Source organism: Pipistrellus kuhlii, unplaced genomic scaffold (genome assembly GCF_014108245.1).
Source record: "Pipistrellus kuhlii isolate mPipKuh1 unplaced genomic scaffold, mPipKuh1.p scaffold_m20_p_11, whole genome shotgun sequence".
Classification (NCBI taxonomy): Eukaryota; Metazoa; Chordata; class Mammalia; order Chiroptera; family Vespertilionidae; genus Pipistrellus; species Pipistrellus kuhlii.
In genome coordinates this window covers 31,524,311-31,548,863 of record NW_023425416.1, presented here as the reverse complement: position 1 = coordinate 31,548,863, position 24,553 = coordinate 31,524,311, and the positions used below count along the sequence as shown (strand labels likewise).

Below are 24,553 nucleotides of genomic sequence, written 5' to 3'. Positions count from 1 at the left end.
TGAATAGTAAAACGTCATCATTAATTCATGTGCTACTCATCTGTAACTTGTCACAAACAAGAATTATGCCCATGTTTGCCTCCAGGTTTGCTTAGCGGATTAATAATGTAAGGCACGCTGTAGGGGCGGGGCTTACCTCAGGGTACCTGCTTGCTGGGTGCATCCTCATGAGCCAGAGGCTAATTACACGTTGCTCTTACTCTGTACTAACGCACGTCCCGAAGGGCCTGCTCCTTGGAAGTACTTGTGTTACCCTTGTTTACATGGCTGCCTATTTGAGAGCACAGCTAACGGCCTCCCATATAAAGAAAAGGCTGTGGGCTCTGCTTCAGTCTGGTATCTTCCCATCGGTATGAATGAGTGAGGATTTCTGTATTCTAAGAGCATCACTATTGCTTTATAACAAACCCCCCCATAACATAGTGGTTTACAACAGCAGTCATTTATGTTGCTGACAGATTTGTAAGTTGGGCAGGACTTGGCTGATCTCTACTTCATATGGCATCCACTGGGATGCTTGTCAGTGGATGGAGGGTGAGGAGGTGCACTTACAGGGCCATTGAAGGTCTCTCCACAGACTGGTGGGCTCCCTCAAAACATGATGGTTGGGTTCCAAGAGCAAACAGCCCAAGAGAAGAAAAAGGAAGTTCATGGCCAGGCCTCCAAAGTCACATGGCTTCTTTTATATATAAAATTGATTTTTTTACAGAGAGGGAGAGGGGTAGAAAGTTAGAAGCATCAATGAGAGAGGAACATCGATCAGCTGCCTCTTGCACACCCCTACTGAGGATGTGCCCGCAACCAAGGTACATGCCCCTACCGGAATCGAACCCGGGACCCTTGAGTCCGCAGGCCGACGCTCTATCCATTGAGCCAAACCAGTTTCGGCAACATGGCTTCCTTTTGACTTTTCTCATTAGTGGAGGTTCATACTGGTTCCACTAGAGGGACGTAGACTTCTCCTCTGGGTGGTGGTGGCGAGGTTCTAGCAGATCCTGCTGGGTGAACTATATGGCTGTGACCATCTTTGAAAAAATACAATCTGTCGCAAACATGAATTCAGAACATGCTACGTTCCTTTACAGTTCACTGTGTGCTAGGAGAGGACTTTGAAACATGCAGGATGGCTATGGAATGCGTAAAAAAATAAAAACAAAGGCAAGAAATGGAAATACGTTGAGTATTGACTATAAGGGTTATCTGGCATTGAACATGATCTTTGATTGTAATTCTCAACAGTTGTACATGCAAAGACCCCCACCACCAAAAAGGGGGAAAAGAAAAAAAAAAACCCTGCCCTATTTGTTACTCAGAGAGATCACATATCTTCATGAGATCTGAAACACGCTCAAATCATTTTCATCGTCCAGAAAAGCCATCCCAGGGTCCTCCCGGGTATTTACAAAAGAACAATAAAACATTCATTTCTTTGCACATTGTAATGAAAACCATCCCCAAGTACTTAGTTCAACCGCTCTGTTTACCATGGGAGTTCCAAATGCCATTAGGACCGTGTTATATTTTTGTTGGTCTGGAGTTGTGGGAATAGAAAAGGGCCTGTTGTTTTTGTGTGTTTTTTCTTTAACCAAGGTTAAAGCTCAGATAGCCCTGGCCCAACGGCACCATCACAACATTTTGTTAAAGTGCCTTTCCTTATCGTTTTGGAAGCCTATGCAAATCAGGGGATGATGGGAAAAAGAAGTCACGAATACTAGATGTTAAAGCAGTGTGGTGTGAAGGGAAACATCTGTTTCTGGTTAAAGTTCTTCAAACTTAACGTTCTTCCCTCAGTCATTTAGCTGTGCTGCTGAGATGTGAGTTCCATGAAGACGCTTAAGGCTGGTTTTTGGGGTTTTTTTTGGTTTTTTTTTCAGAACATTCCCCAGGCATCTTAATAAAACCTGGAGGTTCTTTGCTCCAAGCTTGTAATTCCAGGGTCCACTGGTATTATCAAGGTGTGAAATTGGGGTTGTCAACCTCAGCAGCTCCAGGGTTTGGGATTCTAGCTGGGTTTTATATTTCCTTCTTTCTTTGCTTTTTTTTTATCTTTTTTTTTTTGGAGGGAGTGGATGGTAGGGGGTGGAATGCACTGTCTTATCTTAGGTAATAGTACCTTTATGAAAGAAGGTCCAGTTATGAATATGTTAACCTTAATAAGGCAGACTGATATTAACAAATAGTTTGTTGCTGCGGGTTTCCTTTTTCCTGAGGGGAAGATTGACCCTGTTTGGTATGAGATGGACTGAAAACCGAGGTGCTGCAACTCACTTTATTTTAAGTGCTGCTTTCTTGAGATGTACCCGGGACCTGCAATCCTTTCATTTCTCTGGGCCTGTTTTCTTCTATGTTAAAAAATGATACAAGTAGCAAATGATGTGCAGATTTTCAACATTTCAAATGGGTGTTATTTGCAAAACGTTACTGGTCCCAGATGACTGGAGTTAATGGACTCCGAGAAGTTTCTGCTTAGTAACTTCAGATTCTGCAGATTTAACCTCCTACCCACTCATTCCTTCTTAAACATTAATTGAGTCCTTACTAGGTATGAGGAACTGTTTCCGATGATGGGGACATAGCAGGGAAGAAATAGACAATGTTCCTAGCCTCACAGGGATCTCACCCAACTGGGAAAGGCAGACAATAAGTTATTATTTTTAAAAAGTGGTGTGAGTGGTATGGTGAAAATCAAAGAGACGTGGAAGCATGACCAGGTGACCATTTCTAGACTGGGATTTCAGAGAAGGCCAGGCATGGGAGAGGGGACCCAGGTAACAAGGAGAAACCAGTCATGGGACATTGGGTGGAACAGCATCCTAAACAGGTTGCTGCAAGTGCGAAGGTCCCCGGATGGAAGCCAACTCGTATGTTGAAGAAAACAAAGGCTGTGAAGGTGGAGAGGAGTGAAGAGGTGTGGGGTAGGACACCCCAAGGGAGAGGACGAGGTAGCTGCCTCGGGGGGGATGGGAGGTCCGCAGTGTCCACGGATGGAAGATCTGGAGCCTTCTGGAAACCTTGAGTGGGTGGGATGGATTTGACACTTGTGAGAGGGACCAGGCAGAGAAAGATCAGGATGTGGTAACAGGAAAGCGATGGAAGAAGCGGATCACGTGCTGGACAGGGAAGGAAGAAAAAGGACAGTCATGTGCTTATTCTTTTTAAAACAGCTTTCACTGCTGGTCACGTGTAACTGGGGTCCCTATGTCTCCGTTCACATGGACAGTTTTAGCTCAGGCCTGTGTTCACAGCATAATTATTAACAGTTTTGCTTTCAAAAGTGCCCATGTTTGGATAATCGATTACCTACCAATCGTTGAACACGCCAAAGTCCTATGACATATAGCCTTGTCCACAGACTGCTTGCTGTCTCTACTTTTGGTCTCTATCTACCTCTCACCTCCCTGCCCATGACAAGGGAGGCTCTTTCTGACTTCTCCCACGAGCTCTGCAGTGACCCCAGGCCTCCAACCACTCTCTCTGCCTCTACTCTGTTCACTTCTGTTACCAACACCATCTCTCACCTCTATTCAGACCAAATCCTTCAGACAGATGAATTTCCCTCGGGATAGGCCTCACTGTTGCTCAGAAACCTTGGTGGCATCTCACTGCCTGCAGAACAAAAAGTCCAGGCTCCAAAGATTCAACAGTCTTCAAGATCTAGCCCAGTATTTCACAGAACTGCATGGAGTATAGAGAAGACAATGCTGGACCACGACTGCTAGGTTTGACTCCTAGCTGCCATTTACTGCTAGCTCTATGGACTTGGGCAAGCTTTGCAACCTCTGCCTCAGTTTTCTAATCTGTAACACAGGGGAAAAAAGAATACCGAGCCCTGGCCAGGTGGCTCAGTTGGCCAGAGAGTCATCCCTACACCAAAAGAGTTTGTAGGTTCAATCCCTAGTCGGGATACATATGGGAGGCAGCCTATCAATGTTTCTTTCTCACATTGATGATCTCTTTCTTCCTCTCCTTCTTCCCTCCCTACCTCCCTCCCTTCCTCCTCCCCCCCCCTTTCTTTTCTCTCTTTCTTTTACTCCCTCCTCCTTCCCTTCCTTCTTCTGTTTTTAAAAATTAATAAAACATATCTTCATATGAGGATTACAAAAAACAGAGTAAATACTTATATTGTTATTATAAGGATTTAATGAGTTAATCCATGTAAGGCCCTTAAAACAATATTTGGCATATGGTAAACTCTCAGTAAATGTAAATATTTGTGATGGTGGATTTTTGGTGCAGGTACATTGAAATTTGGTCTTCTTTGCTTAACTTATGACACTTTTCTTACCGCTTCACCTTTGCTAGCCTTATGGGAGTCCTTCCCTCACGCCATTTCTGTATACAGAGACTTCACCTGTGGGCGAGGTTATTTTTACTCACCAGGGATCTAGGAAGCCACAAAGCAACACACAGGGAGGTCCAGCACTCATTCTGTGACTTTCCCACGAGACTGTGATGCGAGTCTCTTTAAGTGCTTTGCTAGCATAATGCTTTGAGATTTGATTTGTCCATTTCTTTTGTGGTTGTGCAGTGGCCTTAGTGGGAGCTGGGGGTTCTAGCAGACTGGTGGGCAATGGCAGATTCTCCTGTACATTTTCCCCCCTGGAAAATGGGCAGAAGTCTTTGCTTTTTGCTCCAGGGTCCTGATCTGAGCCCAGGCAACCACATTTATGCTAAATTCTCCTGATGGGCTTCTAGTGAGAGAGAATAGGGATTTGCAGGGTCAGGGAACATCTCCCAGAGGGGACACTCGTCTGCTCTAGCGTGTTGACTCTTCCATCATGCCCCTCCCAGCCTGGGTTTATATCTGTTGTGGCAAAAATAAAAACTGTCTTCAGTTATATTTCAGTAATGGTGAGGAAGCAATTTTTTTTTAGCAGACCTGCCATTTGGAGATATGCAAAGATACCCTGGGTGAAGTAGCAGACTGCTGTCTCTCTGCGGACCAAATAACCCATGCACTGAGGCAGGAACCACTTTGACCAAAATATAGGCGTGAGCAAATGTAGGTTTACGGGTGTTCATATGGAAAACAATACAATAATTAATCACAATACAAGAATGAACTGTTTCAGGTACTCATAACTCTAAACCTACTTTTGCCTACCCCTGTATATGAGCATGGTAAGGATTTATTTGCTTGGTTTTATTTGGCTTAAGTATCAGTTGCCTTATATAATACTTGGTTTGTATTCTCGTCTTCATTTGAGTACATGTGAGTACTGAAAAAATTTCAGATTTTATTTCACATGACATAATGTATCTACATGACAGATTTTAAAATATTTGTTTTGTCCTAAAATTCCTCTTCTTCAGAGCTGCTTTGTGGCCACAGTGCATCTGTATAGTTTCCATGGGAGCTACCCTGCCCTTGGTCAGAACTGATTGGCCCAGAGGTGGACACCTGACCTAAGTTGGGCCAATCAGAGGCCTCCCCTGGGATCTTTTTTACTGTGTGTAATCAGGAAGTTTAGGACATTCTGTCTTCAGTAGCTAAGCTCTAAGCAAATAGACTCAGAAGTTGACAGTGGCCACATTTTCTGCTAATTGGAGAACCTTGTTTTTAGATAAGAAGAATGATGCTAACAAATAAAGAAAAAGTAGGACATAACTTGGAGAAAGTTTCTGACTGTGCTGGAGATGCTGGTTCCAGGTCTTCCTAAGGTCCAGCTCTGGCCCTACCCTGCCGCCAGTTGGGTGCTCTTTCAGTTACCATTAGGTTGTTCTTCACAGGTAGACTAGACCTTTCCTTCCTTGTTCACTTTGTGTGCATTTTTTATTGAGACTGTTGACACAGGGGTTGGTTTACAGGGGCACAAAGGGACGGTTGAAGATCTTTGGACAGTCCTATTTATTTCTAACTACTATGCACTCCAGTTTTACCGAATCTTGAAACTATAGGCACAATCTAAGTGAAAGAATTGAGCCATTAACACGGATTATGAGAAAAAATAAGACTTCTTTTGTCATAATTGCCTGCCTTGAACAGAGCCACCAAAGGATGGGTTCACTCTCTACTCCGACCAAAACAATGGGCCCCTCCTCTTCCTTTTGTTTTTAAGGGAGTTTACAGGTTTCTCGATTCTTTCAGCATTTCCTGAACTCCAAATAACCCCTAATAGCAGAGAAGAATAAAGAAATACCTCTTCCCCAAAACCTTAGCCCTGCCAAATAGCAGTCCCTCAAACTGAGCATGGACAGTTTGAGAAGGATGAACCGCATTAACTCTTCAGAATTTCTCACTTACCCTTGAATTAGACCAACACATACAAAATGCAAGAGGGCGGGTTTAGTGCCTGTTTGGCTCACTATTAGTTTCTCCTAGTACAGTGGTCAGCAAACCACGGCCCTCGAGCCACATGTGGCTCTTAGGCCCCTTCAGTATTCTAATGCCACTTCTTCAAAATAGACTCGCCCAGGCCGAAAACCGACTTCTGCTCATGGGCCACGAAATTTCAATCGCACTGTACGTGCGCGCCTGCACGTGGTATTTTGTGGAAGAGCCACACTCCAGGGGCCAAAGAGCTGCATGTGGCTTTCGAGCCGCGGTTTGCCAACCACTGCCCTAGTAGGTACTGAGAAAATAGTTATGGAATGAATTAATGGATGTTATCATCCACATTTTACAGATGAGGAAAATGAGGCTTACATAAATCAATCCTTGACTACACAACATAGCTAGTGAGTGGCAGAGCTGGATCCAAAGCTTTAGGTCTCAGACTCCTTGTCCAGGGCTCACTCCATGACCTGTCAGTCATTAAAAGAGACAACCACACCACCAGATAGTCCACATGTTCTTTCCTTGGGGCTCCACAGTGGAGCCAAACACCCAGCAGGGCTTGGTAAAGCTTTCTGTTCCTGAAGCTAAGTGTTAACACGTCAGAACTGAAGGCAGCTTCAGACTTGAGCTAAAATGGGTGTTATTTTTGAACCTCCCTTTTTCAGAAAGCTGTACAAGAGTCTAGGTGATAAAAGATGGGAAGGGTTGTGTGCATATGATAATATATTCACCGCAAAGACTCACATGTAGCTGTGCAACCCAGAACAGCATTTTTGTGCCTGTTCTTGACACAAAGCACATGCCTCTGTTTGTGGGTTCTTTGTCTATGTCACGGGTCCACAAACACCTTTAAATGTCAGCCATCCCAGGCGGTGACCCAAGAGTTATGAGGGAGGGTCAGAGTGGTCTCGGGTACAAGTGGGATGTGTGTGAGCCTTGGTCTTTACCTTATATTTTATGTCTCTGAAACCACTGTTGAAAACTGTTCCTACTGCTCAGTATTTTATGTTTTATTATGCTTTAGAACAACTCTATCCAATAGAACTTTCTGCCATGACTGGTGTTCTATTTCTGTACTGTCCAGTACTGTAGTGTCACTAGTTTAAAGTGACCAGATCGTCCCGCTTTTGGCGGGACAGTCCCATTTCTAACACTTTTTCCCGCGTCCCAAGGCGTTTTTTAAAAAAAAGTCCCGATTTTTGGAAAGAATCTTTCCAATCTTTCTAAAAATCGGGACTTTTTTAAAACCTTACACTAGTTACTTGCTACTGAGCACCTGAAGTGTGGTGCGAGTGTGGCTGAGCACTTGATTTTTAAATTTTGTTTGAATTTAAACAGCCCCCACCTGGCTCATGACTACCACGAAGGGCAGCGCCACTCTGTAGTTGTAAAAAGTTGTTAAGTTTCTGATCCCCAGCATTAATTAGCTTATTCGTTATAGGGATCCCATTAAGTGTAACATAAAGTTAGAAACGGGCTACACGTTGTCAGCTAGCTCTCTCGCTGCACCTCCAGCCTCCCCCCTGGGACCTTGCATTGATACCTGATTAAATCTTAGTGGACTTGTTTCTGTTTGGAGCACATGCTCTCTCACTGACTTATGGGAGCTCACAGCCTTCTCTTCATTTCACAGCAAAGCAGGGTTAGATTTAGAGACCTCCATCAGCCTGCCCTGGGCTATCGCACTCCCTTTGCCTGCTCTCCTCCTGTTAATTCAGAGAAACAGAACTAATAGGCTTACAACAGGCCTTCCCTAGCTGCAGATTCCACATCTGCAGGATCAACCAACCACGGATGGAAAATATTCAGGGAGGAAATGTTACGTTGCTGCTGATGTGTACTGTGTCCTTGGGCCTACGATGGTTTCATCGGTACTGAACACATGCAGACTTTTTGCAATCATTGTTCCCTAAACAATACAGTATGACAACTATTTACATGGCACTTACATTGTGTTAGGTAATATAAGTAACCTAGAGATGATTTAAAGTACAGTACCTGAGAGGTTGTGCATAGGTTATATGCAATTGTTATAGCCCTTTATATAAGGGACTTGAGTATTCGTGGATTTTATTATCCACTAGGGTCCTGAAATCAATTCCCCACAGATGTTGAAGGATGGCTGCATCTATCTATCTACCTATCGATCATCTATCTATCGAGAGAAAGATTGAGTTTGAAATTGATGTATTTTAAGGAAATGCCCGCTAGCAAGTCCAAAATCTGTAAGGCCATCTTTCAGGCTAGAGATTCAGGTAAGAGTGATGCTGCCGTCTTGACTCTGACGGTTGAAGACTCAGCATTTCTCTGCTGTTAAACATGTAAAATCCCTTCTTCTTTGTAGAACCTCAGTCTTGGCTCATCATGCCTTCAATTCGTTGGGCGAGGCCCACCCACATTATGGCGAGTGATCTGCTTTACTTAAAGTCACTGGAGAGTAGATGTTAATCACAGCTGAAAAATACCTTCACAGCCACAGCTAGACTAGTGTTGACCAAACAATTAGTCGCCCTAATTTGGCCAAGTTGACACGTGAAATTAACCTTCTTCATTGGATTCAGACGAAATGGTATTACGTTATCTCTGACCCTTGACCTACACTATCTGATATGACCTGTGGGTATTCCCAGTTCCCACTGACCTGTCAGCAGGAGCCTTTTCTGCTCCTTTTTTCTATGTTACATTAGCTTTCATTTTTACTAAACCCACCCTGTATCTCATTTCTCCCTGACTGGTTTCACCCTGACTGATATATGTACTCTACAACACAAGTAAGTGTACCAGACTGGTATATATAGTACACTTACTATTTGCAACATGGTATTCATTTTGAAAGTAAAGTAGCAAACAGTATGTTCTAAATTTTCTGGGACTATCCAAATAGTCTGTTGTTATTTTTAATGAAAATGATGCTTCAAATACACACCAAAAGGCGGTTATTTTTACAATGCATTGAGGCTTTGTATAGAAATAATTTTTAAAAAATATTTTTCCACATCATGAGATTTCTGGTTTTAGGTTTAAAAAATATAGTTACCATCAAATTTGTTCTTACTCATTATAGAGCAATTGAATGAAGTCTTGGATCCATTAGAAGTAGTATTATTTAATATTTGGTGCCTATACCAGCAATGATCACTCCCTTAAGTTTTGTGGGTGGGGTGCTTATGAAACACAGCAGAAACGAGAAGAAGGTGGGTAAGAGCGTATTTCAGTTTAAAATAGTATCTATTGTAGCTGGGCATCTTGGCACAGGTTGGATTATATAACATAGAAGGAGTGGTATTGTTGAAGGAGCTTCAGGATGGATTTAGGATATTCATTCATACCTGAGCATTACCTGTGATTATCCCCGTGATGGTTGACCAGTTTCCTCTTCTGTAAGCTATTATTTGAGGCCTAGGATAATGCATGTTAAGGTTCTAAGTAGACGTTGTACAGTGTTTAACAGTTGTTTTAAGAAGCCACAGTTGTTAGGGAAATTTTGTGGAGAATTTTGTAACTCAGGTGACATGGGTATTCATGATCTGATCTTCCATGCTGATTTGACTCTGTGCCCGTAAAGACCTGGTGTAGCATGAAGCAATGGTGGTATCCAGCACCAGCTGTTGAGCACCTAAATAAAGTGATCTCAGATATAAGGAGACTGGGGGAGGGATTCCCGAAACATGGGGGGATAAATCTGGCAGGATGTGGTGAGTGTACACATGGGATTCGAGAAAGGGAAGAGCTAAGGAAGATGCCAGTTTGAAGAGATGAGGTCTCTGGTGGACCCTGTGAGCTGTGATCGCCAGCCATGTATGTCTGAACCCCAGAGAAAAATTAGGGCTGTGGAATTCAAATTTGGGAATAATTAACATATGCCCAGTGGTTAAACCCAGGAGGTCACCTAGTGAAGTGTAGCGTGGTAAGAACTTGTGGCTGAGGATGAATCCTGCTAAACACAACCTAATCCTCACCATTATCGTGCACGTGAGCCTTGCTCAGTAAGTTATGAATGAGCAAATGAGTGAAGGAGTGAATGGGAAACAAACATGGCTCAATTTGAAAAACAGTCAAATGACTTTGGGAGAAAGAGAAAAGAAGTTGCCTGGTCTAGAGTGAGGTAGAAAACCAGAAGTGTCAAGGCCCCCAGGGTCTAGCCAAACAGTGGTCTTTATAAAATCCAAATGCAGTTTTCCTGGTTAAGAAGGACTACTCACCCTTCCTGATAAACAGTTGTGCAGCCTGTATCAAGCCTTTGTTGAGTTAAAATCCCATAACTCAAGCATGTCAGACTTGCAGCCCACAGGCCACATGGCTCATATATTTGGCCCGTGTTAGCCTTTGAGTTTGACATGCTTGTTTTAACCCATTAATTCCACTTCCAGGAATCCACCCAAAGAAAGTACCTAGTGCTACAGACAAAAATTTATGTAGAGAAAAAAAAAAAAGATTTATGTAGAAAGATGGTTCATGTTCCTGAGACATGAATGGCCCTGGAAGGTTTGGGTTGAGGTGTTTTTAAAGTTTTGATACTGTGTACAACTACAGTTCAGGATGCAGAATGTTCATTAATGTTTAAGATAGAAGATGAGCAAAGAAATCTTGTTATTTGCTCTCCACTGTTCTCTGGTCTTGGAGTTCCCTTAGTGGGGAAGTTGGGGATATTCTGGCCTGCAGGATGAAGTGAGAGCCTTTGTTGGCATCCATGATATGGCCCTTGTGATTTCCAGTTCAACCTCATTTCGGGGCATTCCTGGCTTCTCCTGTCATGTTCCAGAAACATTTTGAAGTTTCTTGAATACATCAGGATGTACACCACCAAGCCTTTGCCCATGGTAACCCTTCCTTCTCTCTATCTACATTGCCCTTCTCCCATTTAGTGAACTCCTAGTCATTCTTCAAACAAAACCATTTATGTGAAGTGCCTAATGCAGTCAGCGCCTGGCACATAGTAGGTCTACAGTAAGTGGTAATTACTACTATTGCTATTGTTGTGTCCAGCACAGGCTAGACTTTGTAGAAAAAAGTGGACTGGCATGTTTGCATCTGCCCTAAATTGTCTTCTAGAATGTGTGGTGCATTGAACTAAAATGACCTTCTGCTTAAAGTTGGATGGTTCATCCAACGACGGCTGCCAAGGCTTGCTCCTCTTTAAGAGAGAGACACTCTATGCTGGTATTTCTTACTAATTCTCAAATGGAGGTGATCACTGCAGAGGTCTCAGGATTTTCTGAGGTCATCTGCTTAGGGGTTGGTGACTAGGACTTACCACAATTTGGAGGTCTCTACCTCCTGGTTTATTTGAGCACCTTTGCCCACAAAGTCCCCTGAAGTTCATCTTTTAGTTTTGGCTGGCTCTTGCTTGGTTTTATCAGGCTACTACTTTTATGGTTTGTTTTGTTTTTCACTTATGACTACTACGTTCAGTTGTCTAGGGGAATTTTTTAGGGAGAGGAAGGTTAAAATGCCACAATACTCTATGTGGCCATTAGGCCCCCCACTTATGGTGCCCAGAAAGTGAGAAGGAACTTACCCATTACCTAGACTGCATGGTGTGGACCGTGGCCTGCAGAATCATACATCTGCCCGAGCAGCACCCGTAGGCCTGGCGTGGTCTCTGCTCCTCCAGCTTCCCCGGGGACCAGCCAGCACCCCCAAGCAGGTGTCCCCTCTTGTGGGAACGTGCGCATCTGCTCTCCCACCGTGGTGATTTTCCCCGTCTCAGCCCTTCGCTGCCAAAACAATTGTTTAAAAGAGGAAGCTCTCTGGGTCATAAAATGTCATCAGGTAGTTAGGATGTACTTATGTAGGCATACTGGATTATACAGTCGCCTGGTTGGCAGGAAGTAGGTGATTCATCAGAAAAAGAAAAAAAAAAAAAAGATGAAAAATAAACTCTTACCAAATGAACTTCCTTTTTCAAACTCTCTTTGTTTCAGCTCATCCTTTTAGAGCCTTTCCTAAGCCTCTTAGAAAAAATAAATAAAAAAACAAAACTCATAGTACAGTGTTTCAAAGACAGGTCATCCCCGCTCTTCGCAGCTCCATGCAGTGTTTTCCCGTGGTTAGAAAAAACAAGGCCCATGCTCTCTGCCCCCAGTCAGGCCAGGGCTGGGGTGCATGTACTGCCTGCACACGGTGCCTCCGCCAGCTCCCTGGGTTTCACGTTGAGGCGTTTTGGATGTTTTCTGTGTAGAGCATCTTGTTGGTAGAGCATTCCATTCACGTGGTTCTCTCCGTTTTGTTTGCCTCACAGGTCCAGGAGGCGGCCAGTCGGGGCCTGAAATTCGTGAGTGTCATCCCTCAGTACCACTGCCCTGTGAACTCAGCAGGCAGCAGCCCCCCGGTGCGGGGTGAGGACAAGAACCCAGGGGCTCCAGCGAGAGCGGATGGAGGAAGCCCAGAGCCAAACCAGGGCCCAGGAGGGGAGACACCCATCACCGCCACACAGCCCAGCTCGCCTTTGGAAGTGGGGGACGGTGCAGACTTTTCCAAGACTCCGGATGGACTGGACGGGGAGCTGTCCGAAGTGCCTGGCGAACCACCCTCGGGAAGTAAGTATGTCGGCCCAGGGCCTATTGGCCCAAGGGAAGAGAGGCTAACCGCTTCTCAGGAATCCCCGTGGCATTTTACGAAAAAAGAAATGGGGTGAGAATGTAGAGAGTGCCATCCATCGAACAGGAGAACGTTGATCAAGTGCTTTTTCTGGGCCTCGTGACTTCCGTGGGGAAAGGGAAGGCGAGGGAGCAGAACCACACGAAATTGATTCGCAGTTGCTCCAAAATGGGCACGTTTGAAGTGGATTATCACCCTTGAGTTATTTCACCCACGTGCTTTTTTTGCACTGCCCTTGAGTTACCCCCTGTAACACAGGAAGTGCTCTCGTGCCGGCACCCATGCAAAGCAGAGGCTCCATTTTGGGCTCACTTGTTTTAAATATCTGCCTAAAGAAAGAAACCGAGAAAGCCAGCTGAGGGCACGTTGTGTGGGAAACGGGTGACTCAAACTCACTAGGCTGGAAACAGCCAGATTTCAGGGAGGTGCATGGACAGGTCAGCACCATGTGGAAAACACTCACGTGGCCAATGTGTGAAATCCTCTGAATCTCATGAGAACAGCCGTTAGAGCATGCCCTTTTGGTTGGGGATTTCAAATAACAGCACAACAATGCAGAAGCCGACATGTTTGACTACTTCCTGGGTTCCAGGCCCTGTGCCAGTACACATTTTATATGACCCATCTCTTCATTCTCCCGATAGCTCCAGGATTTGGGTGAGCTCTCGTGCGGCCCATTTTTCAGCAGAGTAAACTGAGGTTGAGAGAGTAAACCTTTGTCCAGGCTGGGTATTGGCTGGTCTGGCATGTGAACCCAGGCAGGCCTAGCCATCATCCCAATTCACCTCTCCACTTGGTCTTTCCTGTGTAATATCCTCACAGACTCACAAGATTTATTGGGGCCCTCAGTGTATAGACAGTCATATTTCTCTTTGCTTCCCCTCAATTCCCTTTCATCTTTCTCCAGCAAACCTAGCCTCCAGCCGTTTCCTGAGAGCCAGGTACTTGTGTGAGCTGGGTGGCCTCTTCCAGTCTTTGGAAGGAGAATCAGTAACAAGACTGACAGGAGGTGACCCCAAGCCTTAGGAGGCCTTTCTCTCTTTCGCCTTTCTGGATCACCTCCCTGGTTAACGTTATTATTTATTTGCTAATTCTTGAAATTAGCCTTCAATAAATGATGAAGAGTGGAGCATGCTTTGAGAATAGCATAGAAGGTGAAGTGTGTGGGGGGGTTTTGTTATGTCAGTACTTCCTGAAAAGTGCACTGTGGGATGGTTCATCCTGGGGGCTTATTTGCCACGTTGATTTAGAACAGTGGTTCTCCACCTTTCTAATGCCGCTGGCCCTTTAATACAGTTCCTCATGCTGTGGTGACCCCCAGCCATAAAATTATTGTCGTTGCTACTTCATAACTGTAATTTTGCTCCTGTTAATGAATCATAATGTAAATATCTGTATTTTCAGATGGTCTTGGGTGCGACCCACAGGTTGAGAACCGTTAGCAGGGTTGCCTAAGACCATCGGAAAACACATATATTTATTTACATTACGATTCATTAACAGGAGCCAAATTACAATGATGAAGTAGCAACGAAAATAATTTTATGTTAGGGGGTCACCACAACATGAGGAACTGTATTAAAGAGTTGGGCATTAGGAAGGCGGAGAACCACTGGTTTAGAGGGAGAGAGAGATTTGCGCTGCCTCGGTTTTTGGAAGTATTAGGATTTCTGTTTATTCTACGCCCAGATCCCTGTTAGGTACTGCAGTAGAGCTTTTTGTCTGTGGGATTTTTCACTGTTCGAGGTAGACTTCTGCTCCCTCCAGAGTAGCTGAGAGCACATTGAGACCCTGTCTATGCCTCCTAATGAATGTCCAAGTCTTATTCCAGAAACCTCTATCCGCTCATTGCTAATGGGCTGGGTGTGTGCGTGCTGAGAAGGAAGACAGACCCCTAGGAGCCCTTCTCTACAATCCAGGATCTCGGAGTTGGGCGGGGATGAGGGGCAGGAGCTGTGGTGAGGCAGGTGACACATGGTTAGGAACCTGGAGTCTATTTCCATGCCAGATTGCTACCTTCTAGCTAGGCAGTCTTCCATGCCTCTGTGTCTTACCCTGGAACATAGGGATAGAACAATCATTTGTTGATGGAAGGTTAAATGACATGCACATTTGAAATACTTGCCGCTGCTTGACTCCTGAGTGTGAGCTGTTAGTATTGGGGTACAGGTTGCTCTGAGTGGAACCCTGGCTTTGAGAAAGGAGGCAGTTCATACTAAGGTTCCACTCGGGGGTTTTCAGGTTTCTCCTGCTCCAGAAGCCACCTTTCCCCAAGCTATTTCCCAGGTGTCCTGCCTTCTGTGTTTGACCCCAGGAAGAGTTCACTGGGGCGGTTTATCCCAGGATCCACCTCTCCCCGGGTGCCGCCTGCTGCCCTGTGACTGTTCACCTCCCTCACATAAAGACGCCCCCGGCCACAGGACACCCAGAGACCCCTGCACACCAGCGTGTCCTGGCCTGTGTGTCATCTTCCCAGGTCCCCATTCTCCACTAGAAAACTAGTTCCTGCCGGGGAACATGGGTTCCTGTGCGTCTGGATGTGGTCAACTAAACAGTGGAAAGGAATGTTAGCTGTGTAGGGTGTTATACCACCTCCCCCATCTCACTACGTGGGCACCTGTCTGTTGTCTAGACATGAGGCTGGCTCTTAACTCTCTGCTCAGGAGGCCACAGGTCCCTGAAATGTAGGCATCTCGCTGTCATCCTTTTCCTCTCCTTGTGGAATAAATGAGTCTTTGGGATTTTTTGGGTTTGTTTTTTTTTTTTTTCAGCAGTGAATGAACACACAGGGCTTGCTAGTGCCCGTGCATGGCCTTGTGGTGGATGGACAGACAGCAGGCACAATGGGGATGACCCTCTAAGTGGTCTCGGTTCTCCCTGTGTGTCCTCTGGATGGCACCTCATGGCAGCTTTATGACAGAAGGTGCTGTCGTTGGTTGTGCCCATTTCACAGATGAGGAAAGTCGCCTCCCAGGCCCGCCGAGGGTTACGTTTTATCTCCTGGCATCAGCCGTCAGCCTGCTTGAAGGCCGGATGTCCAGGGACCCTGTCCACATGGGCCATGGCCTTCATCTCACCGCAGCCTCTCTCCTAATCTTCCTCCTGGGAACTCTTCTCCTTGCACCAGCCCTAAACGCCCCCTCCCTCTCTCCCAAGCTTCCCCTCTCTGCTGCTTGCTCAGCGTTCAGCTTGCCTTCCTCTCAGGGCCCCCTAAGGAGGGTGAAGTGTTTTTACTCCTCCTCCTGCCAGGTGGGCTTAAATAGGCAATCACAGCAAGACAATTAAAAGAAGTCCCGAGGGAGCCTTCCCTGCTTCCCCCTCTTTCTCCTCCGTTAATTTATTTCCTTTATAGGAGGCCTTGGGGAGCCAGTCGAGGCCGGGGCTGCTCAGATAGGGCTTGCCGGCCCATTCTCCCCATCAGACACAGAGCGGGCGGTCCCCTCCGCACCCCCACGGGCTCCGGGGAGCAGCGGCTCTGGTTCGGAGATTATGCCACGTGCCCCCTCGGCCCCCTCGGAGGCCCATCACGTGGTTTTCTTCCCGCTCATTGACTTTTATTTCCTGGTTTCGGGGGAATTTCCTGTTGGTTTGATGGCCTCGCGGTGCGTGTGGCGATCGCCTGAGCTGGTGCGGGGACAGCCCATGCCCGGCTGCTCCAGGATGCTTCCCCTTTCCCTCCCACACTCCCCTGCCCCAGGCAGCTCTGCTCAGGGCCAGGCCCCTTGGGAGGCAGCTCTGTCCAGAGGGAGCTTGTGTTCTTCCTTTGTAACAAGCAGGCCGGTGGGAAGGCCAGGGAGGGATAGGTTAGGCAGGGAGAGGTCGCCGATGTCCACCTGCCACTTCTCTCCCGGCCTTGTCCTTCCCTCAGTTATCACTGTTGCTGCAACTTCAGCCACAGAAACAAGGAGGCCGGGCAGGTTCGTGCAAATGGAAACTGTTCTCGCTGTCACTGAGATAATACAGTGTCTTCCAAGCATCGCCCTTCTCACCCTCAAATGCTTACAGTGCCAGGCAGAAACCTGGGCCAGGGGGCTCCATGGCACTGCGTGGCTGAGGGGATTGTAGTGCGCAGGCCTCCTGGCTGGGCAGCTCATTGTGAGAGGAGAGAGAGGAGGGAGGTGCTCTCCTGAGTCTGGCTTTTCCGATACGTGGCCCCTCCCTTCCCTGTGCCCCCAGGATAGTTCTACCCTGTGGTCCTGCTCCCACCCCCACCCCCACATCTGCCACCTGCCACTATCTTTCTGGCCTTTCACTCAGCCCATTAGCAAACAGCTATTGAGCTCCCACCCGCAGCCCTCGGCTCCCGCCTTCTGTGCACTGATGACATTAGCCTCTTGTTAGATTTGGGAAACAGCCCAGGCTTGGGGTTTGAAAGGCTCTTGGCTTTGCCACTTACCAGCTTGTGATTTCTGGGGGGATCCACTTAAGGTTTCTGGGCACAGAACCAATGGAGATGGTAAAGGCCTCGTCAATACAGTGTGTGTGCCTGTGGCTGCAGTGGGTTATCCTTACTGATGGGTTCCCATGGCGTGCTGTGTATGCAGTGGTGCCCACACTCTGCCCTGGCACACAGAGGTGCCCGCAGTTAGTGCCCGAGCCTGATCAAAGCCTGAAGCAGCCTTCTCCCAGATTGAGGAAGAATTTGGACAGGCCCAAGGCCCCCTGCCCTCTCTCCCACCATGGTGCCCACAGCCCTGCCTTCCCAGTGCAGACCTTTCGGCTTAGTTCCCCCTGCTTCCCCTGTCCATGACCTCAGGAGATCTTACCCCCCACTTAGCCCAGCTACCAGGCCAAGTCTGACCCCCACTTGTTTCTTCCCATCCAGCTAACTCACCAGCCTCCTCCTCCTCCTCCTCCTCCCAGTCTAGCCCTTGGAGCCCCCATGCTTTGAGCCAAACTCTGAGCTCTCTCTTCCCTCCAGCCTGGGGGACTCCTGGAGCACCCACTGGCCCCGCTGCTGCCCGCACGTCACCGCCTCTCTGGGGCCTTGCCTGCAGGCAGGCTGCAGACTTCCACCGCATACCTCAGCTCCCACTGCCTGATGCAGCCTCAGACCTGGGCATCTGTCTCCTTCCTCCCTGCCCCCCGGGTGCTCAGCAAGGCCAGGGTGGGCTGCTGTCAGACAGGCAACACCCAGCGAGCCCACACCCCCTCTCCCTTTCCTAGCTTCCCGTATTATCTGGCTCAGGTCAATCAGCAGACACATGTGCATCATCTGTCATATCACAGGGACAGTCCTTGTCACAGAGGATTGGAACGGCACAAGGGGGAAAGAGAAAGACAACAAGATAGAAATACAACACAGTCTTTGTGTTGTTGTTTTTTTTAAATATGTTTTTATTGAATTTTAGGGATGAAGGGGGAGGGGGAGAGGGAGAGGGAGAGGGAGAGGGAGAGAGAGAGAGAGAAGCATTGTCGAGATGAGAAAGGAATATCATTGAGTGGCTGCCTTCAGCATGTGGGGATTAAGCCCCACAACCCAGGCATATGCCCTGACGAAGAATCAAAACAGTGATTTCTTGGTTCCTGGGTCAGGCTCAACCCCTGAGCCACGCCAGCCAGGCACCATAAGACAGTCTCGATGCTTCTTCAGTGTTCTGCTAGGCCCCATCTCCAGCCATTCTCAGAACATTCTCAGAAACAATGCTTCTACCCCCCCCCCACCCCCCTCCTCTGGGACTTTCTGTCCGATGTCTGGAAAAGTCTTCCAGCTGGGGTCATGCGTGAGTCACCGAGCAGCTGAGAAGCTTTAAACAAACGTGGGGCTTCTCTCTGGACTCCCTGGTGCCTGCTCATGTGAGATGTGTTTCGGAGAATCAGAATATGAAAACATCAAAGGACGTCACTCAGGGACAGTTTCTCTTGGCTGGTTTCCACGTGAGTAGAGAGAGGATCGTGGCCAAGGAGACAGGGGGGACGGAGTTTACCACAGGGTTATGCAGCTGAAATCAGGTTTCTCCCAATATTTCATTTCTCCGAATGCTTGGGAGGCTCTTGATTCCAACGGCACTTCCTTTCCTTCCTGACAAAACGTATTTTTGTCTCTGGCCTCGGTCCTCCTCCCTGGGGAGGGTCCAGATGGGAAGATGGGCGGCGGGGGGAGCCCTGTGACCTCACTGCACCACGTGTGATAAGCCCTACTTTCTCTACGCACCGCACCGCACTCTCACTTCTCACTCCGGCCTTCCCCTTTTTCTGTTCTGTTTCGAGTCAGGGAAAGTTGTGTTTCTGTCTTGCCCTATGTGTGGGGGGAATCCTGTGTAATCAGGTCGTCATATAGTTTTGGGTCTTTAGCCGCTTCCAAATTCCCCACTCACTTCTCCCACGTAAAGGCTGCGGTTTCTCCTTAATTCCCATGGATTCGTGCGTGACGATAGCAGGTGATAGTGCTCTGGCCCATCTGGGAGTCCCCTGGGACCAGCTTTCTCAGCCTCGGCCTGTGCAGTGGTCCCGAGAACAGCCTCAAATCCCAGGAATCTGGCTGGGCCCCGGCTCAGCAGGCCCAGGATGAATGCCTCTGATAGACCCTCCCTTCCTCCAGTTGATGGACAGAAGACGTAAACCCCACCTACGGCCAGACATTCCTGAGCTCTGAACCACCAATCAGCACCTGCCAAATACCCTAAGCCCCCAATTCCTAAATCCCTAGGTCCCTAATCACCAATCAGCGTGTGCTGAGTGCCCTAAGCCCCGTCCCCTATCCTTAACGGTGCTTGTACCCTGGCCCTCGATCTCTTCCGCCCCTCTCTGAAAGCAGCTGGCAGGGGTACTCTTCCCTCAATAAAGCCTGTGTCCTGCCATCCCGGTCTCCGGCCCTTCTCTATTTCATCTATCAGCCTCAAGGGTGGCCCTCAGTCCCTGAGGATCACGGCCCTGGCTGGCTCACCACCTTGGTAAGGCAACCTGAGGGGTGTTCTCTATGGCACCTGAGGGGAACTGAGCCTGAATGATCCGAACGGTAACCCTTGCGTTAATGCACCCTCCGTGGGCCCTCATCTCATCCCCTGTTTCCCACCCCATCCCCCTCACTCTGTTTCCCGGGATCACTTCCCAGATAGCCAATGGCACCCAAAGGCTTTGCAGGCTCTGCGTCTGAGGAAATCCAGATGATGTGAAGTTCTCCTCTGAGCATTGCTTAGCCTCCTGCCTTTGTAGCTTTGGCTCCTACATAAAGCCCTGGCACCTGCGGCTGGGAAACGCCTCATTATCTAGTTCACATCCTGTCCTTCCCCAGCCCTAGCCCCAGTGCATTGCTTGGGTCCCCTCCGTGACACATCTTGCTTTGCACGACCCCATCCCTCTCAAGTGTGTGTCTGAAGGTCACGAAATAGTTTAGCGGCGGCCAGTTTTGTACACCGAGACCTCCTTTATCTCCTGTGGAAGCCTCCCCTGGCTGGGACAGCTTCCTGAGTCAGACAGGTGGGCTGAGAAAGGTAATCTGGGGTGGGGGACAAGGACGAGGCCAGAGGTGCTCCTTGGAAATCCAGGTGGCCGCTTGTGAAGATGGGCACTTTCCTTTCCTAACTGGTCCAGGCCAGTGGATAGCAGGAAATGAGCCCCCCTCACCTCCCGCCTTCCCCGAGGAGCTTCACTCCTGCTGATGACAAAGGCTCCTGGCCCAGCATTGCTCCCCAGGGATCTCTGCTGAAGCCGGCTCGGATGGGGCTGCGAAAAGACTTCCTCTGTCCAGAAGACAGTTCCTGCGTGAGATAATTTTAGATGCTACACGGAATGGACATATTTGGTGCGCGTTCGTGTGCCTCGCCGTTCCCTCCTGTTTGCAGCAAGTGGTCGTTGTTTCCCTTAGAATCTGGAAGCAGGGTTTCCTTTTACGATGCATTTATTTGAATAAAGGAAAGGGAGTCTGTTTATTTGGCTAGGGCGACAATGGTGAAATATGGGCAGGTCAGCGGCAGCGCCTCGGGGCGTGGATGTAGGCCAGGTGTCTCCTGCGGAGAGCGTGAGGGTGACGTCTGGCTTTTTTTGCTAGTGTTGATGGCCTTTAAAATATTTCTTTGAAAGAAGGGCAGGGATTTTCTTATCGAAACGGATATTTTTGGAAACCAGTGCCTATGCCTGCGCAGCCTGTGGAAGCAGGGTTTTTCAAGCTGGGTTGAGCCCTGATGGCTTGACTCAACGAGAAACCCAAAAATAGACCTTCGGACTGAGATGGAAATTCCAGGTCCTCACTGCGGAGGCCAGGACTGCTCGCTCGTGGCCTGCGGCACGTAGGGCAGGCGCGGGGCAGCGGATGCGTGGTGGTGACTATTGATTTTTGAAAAGCCAGGCCATAAAGAAGGGGACAGGAAGTTCAGCTCACGCCCCCCCTCTTCTCCCCCTCCCCCCCCTCAATGCCAATGTCTGCCTGCCTGGCTGAGCAGACCTTCCAAGCCAGGCAGGAACCCTCATTTACCGGAACGTATTTATTTTTACATATCAATGATGTATTTTTGATGTGCTTGATTAAGTATTATGGGCTCAGCCCCAGGAAACACCACTGCAGTTTATAAATAGCCGAGTTGAGGGGTGGGCAAGGTTCCTGGAATTACGGCAGTATTTTTGCTTTTATGTGCCTGTGTACATTGAAGACTGTGTGTGTGTGTGTGTGTGTGTGTGTGTGTGTTTTCAGACCAGTTCTCACCCAAGTATGTCTGCTTTTTCTTTCAAAACACCTTTGTGTGAATTTCTGAGACTCTCTACTCTGTCCTTCTCTCAAACACCTAACTGCACAGGTGAATCATTCCAGATAACATGCTATGCCCGATTCAAAGCTTCCAAGTCTCCACTTGGAGTTCATGAGGCCATGTCCCTTTCAGGACGCTCCTAGCTCTCTGCCTGGAATCGGGTTTTATTGTCTGGCAAGGGCGCTCCCTCTCCGAGATGTCACCTCTGAGGTCATTTCCCAGGCTCCCGAGAGATTCCACTAGACCCAAGGAGGCAGCTCTGTCCCTGTCTAAAGGCTTGTCTCCCCGCAGAAACGGAGATCTTCGCCCTCTTCAACAAACCGAAGAGCCACCAGGAGTGCCGGCAGTACTACACGGTCAGCATTCCTCTCCGGGTCTCCACCAACGGCCAGGCAGTGAGCGGTTTGGATGCCAACTGGCTGGAGCACATGAGCGACCACTTCCGGAAAGGAGGCATGCTGGTGAATGCCATCTTCTACCTGGGCCTGGTCAACGGTATGGAACCCACAGCCCTGGGGGGCCCTGGAGACTTTTGCTTCTCGTTCTTGTCCTCTTGGCCCCATGGTCAGCAAACTGGGGCTCTCGAGCCACAGGCGGCTCTTGGGCCCCTGGAGGGTGGGTCTTCCACAAAATACCACGGCCTGGGCGAGTCTATTTTGAAGGAGTGGCGTTCAAAGAAGTTTAAACAATGTGGCTCTCCAAAGAAATGTCAATCGTTGTCCTGTTGACATTTGGCTCTGTTGACTAATGAGTTTGCCGACCCCTGTCCTAACCCATCTTCAGCGCCTGCTTTGCTCCGAGAACTCGGCAGCTAATAAACGCGCTGCATTTGATTTCTCACGAACACGCTTTGAGGCGTTTTTCCATAAAGCCCGCCACCTATGCTCTCTCTCTAAACCTCGCCAACTCCTAACTCTCTGGGAATCAACCAGGGGTCAGCCAGATCTTTTCTAGAATGCCAGGGACAGAGGCTTGATTCTGTCTCACTGGTCGTGGTCTCCATCTGTGTTGCTTTTCAAAGATTTTTCCCCTCTGGTTTTGTTAATTGCCCCCTGGGGATCATGCCTCTCCGAAAGTGTGAATTGTTTGTAGACACCCTTACAGTTTGGAGTAGCAGTAGCAGCACCTCGGAATTAGCAGCAGAGATGTGTGCCGAACAGCCTGGCTCCCGCGAGCTCCGTGGGGACACGCGCTGTTCCCGGGGCCCGTGGCCCCCACGACACCCTCCCCGGGGATGGGGGATGGGTTCTCTCTGGGGGTTGTTGCACAGGGTGGCATTGCTGGTGTCAGCTTTGCGAAGGCAGAAAGCAAGTCTGCCCGACCTGGGAAATGTGTCGAGCAATGAGGAGGGTTTTGGGGTTCACACAAAGGCACGTTGAGTCTCTGGGGGTGCATCCACGCTGGGAGGCAACTGGGGAGTGGGGCCAACAAGCCTGCCGCTGTGGATCCTGAGGGCTGCCAGTCAGCAGGACTCCCAGGTAAGCGACATGTTGCACCGAATCTGTTAATCCCACAAAACGTGTGTGTGGGGGGCGGGGGGGGGGGGCATCAACAGCGCAGCATCTGGGTTGTTGAGTCGTTCTCTCTCAAGAGTTAGCAAAGTCAGGAATGGAGTTGGATTTTGCGTGATTTGCCATGTCAGCAAACACACACAGCAGAGACATCAGTCTTCATTCTGGATGTACCTTCTATGTGTCACCCAAAGCTTTTGGAACACTACAGCACAGACAGGTCTCAACATTGGACGCCCTCCCTTGTTACTATAGAAATATCAATAGCTAAGTTAATGTGGCAGCCTAGTAGCAGCCGGCATCGGGTGGTAGAGTGGTCAGAGCCACCTGTGCGGTGGGTGAAGGACATAAGAAAGGTGACAGGTTCATTATGAACACATCCCGAGCAGCACTGTCCCAAATAGGACTTTGTGCCATGATGGGAATGTTCTATTTCTGTGCTGTCCAGTATGGTAGCCACGTGTGGCAAATGGCCAGTTGAAATATGGCTAGGAAGGCTGAGAAGTTTAATTTTAGAATTTCATTTCCATTCGTTTAAATTTTCAGTGACTGTCCATCCAGTGTGGCCAATCCAGGCACCAAGAGGTCGCCGGTTCAGTTCCCAGTCAGGGCACAGGCCCAGTTTGTGGCTTGATCCCCTGTGTGGGGTGATGAATGATCCCCCCTGGGGGGTGATGAATGATCTTCCTCTCTCATCAATGTTTCTATCTCTCTAGCCCTTTCTCTTCCTCTCTACAAAAATAATAATAATAATAATAATAATAATAATAATAAGTTTCAAGGACTGTGTGGCTAGTGGCTAGTGTGTTGGACAGCACAGTGCTAGCATATCCATTGCATGGATGTAACTAAGGAAGGAAGAGTCTGTTCTGTTCTCTGGCAAGGTCAGGAACCTCCCTGTATACAAGGCGGCTTTCCATGTTGCTTGCAACGTCCCCTGAAGCTAGAGAATGTCACCATCTGTTCTGAGATGCACCACAACACATCCGTGGCATCAGCTTGGGGGAAATATTCGCAGCCCTGACTCATCAGCACTTGGGGAGAACTCTTCACTTCCTGCTTCCTGCAGGGACACCCCATCTCCCATCTTGGGTAGTGGTCGCATCAGCTCCTTTTATCTCCTCTGGGCGCTCCCGGAGGCTCCCTGTGGTCGCGCACGGTTGTGCGTTTCTTTTGGGGAAAGGCGGATGGTTCATTGGGCTCACATCTGAAAGCTACAGGGAGGCACCGAAGGTGCAGCTACACAGCCAGCCGCTGGTCATCCGCCTTCCCCCCTTAGGAGCACTGGGGGGGTCAAAAGAGACGTTTTTTTGTCTTTGACCGCCCGCACACATCAGGGGCAAGCTGAACCCAAGAGGTCACCTTGAACGTTCGCAGTGCCGTTCGCTGTCTCTCTGGCCATTGTGGCTTTGGCAATGGAGGCTGAGTCTCCTCCACTCCTCCTCGCCCCGTTCTTCCACCGTCTGTCCAGCCACACAGAC

General features: G+C 48.4%; 1 protein-coding gene across 1 annotated transcript in view; it reads left to right on the top strand.

The window, feature by feature from the left end:
* RFTN1 (raftlin, lipid raft linker 1) overlaps window positions 1-24,553 on the top strand; it is a 171,778-nt gene that overhangs the window by 108,936 nt on the left and 38,289 nt on the right. The window contains exons 5-6 of the mRNA XM_036431567.2: window positions 12,519-12,816; window positions 21,853-22,056. Of these exons, the coding sequence (XP_036287460.1) occupies window positions 12,519-12,816; window positions 21,853-22,056 (502 nt within the window). The remainder of the gene's footprint in view (window positions 1-12,518; window positions 12,817-21,852; window positions 22,057-24,553) is intronic.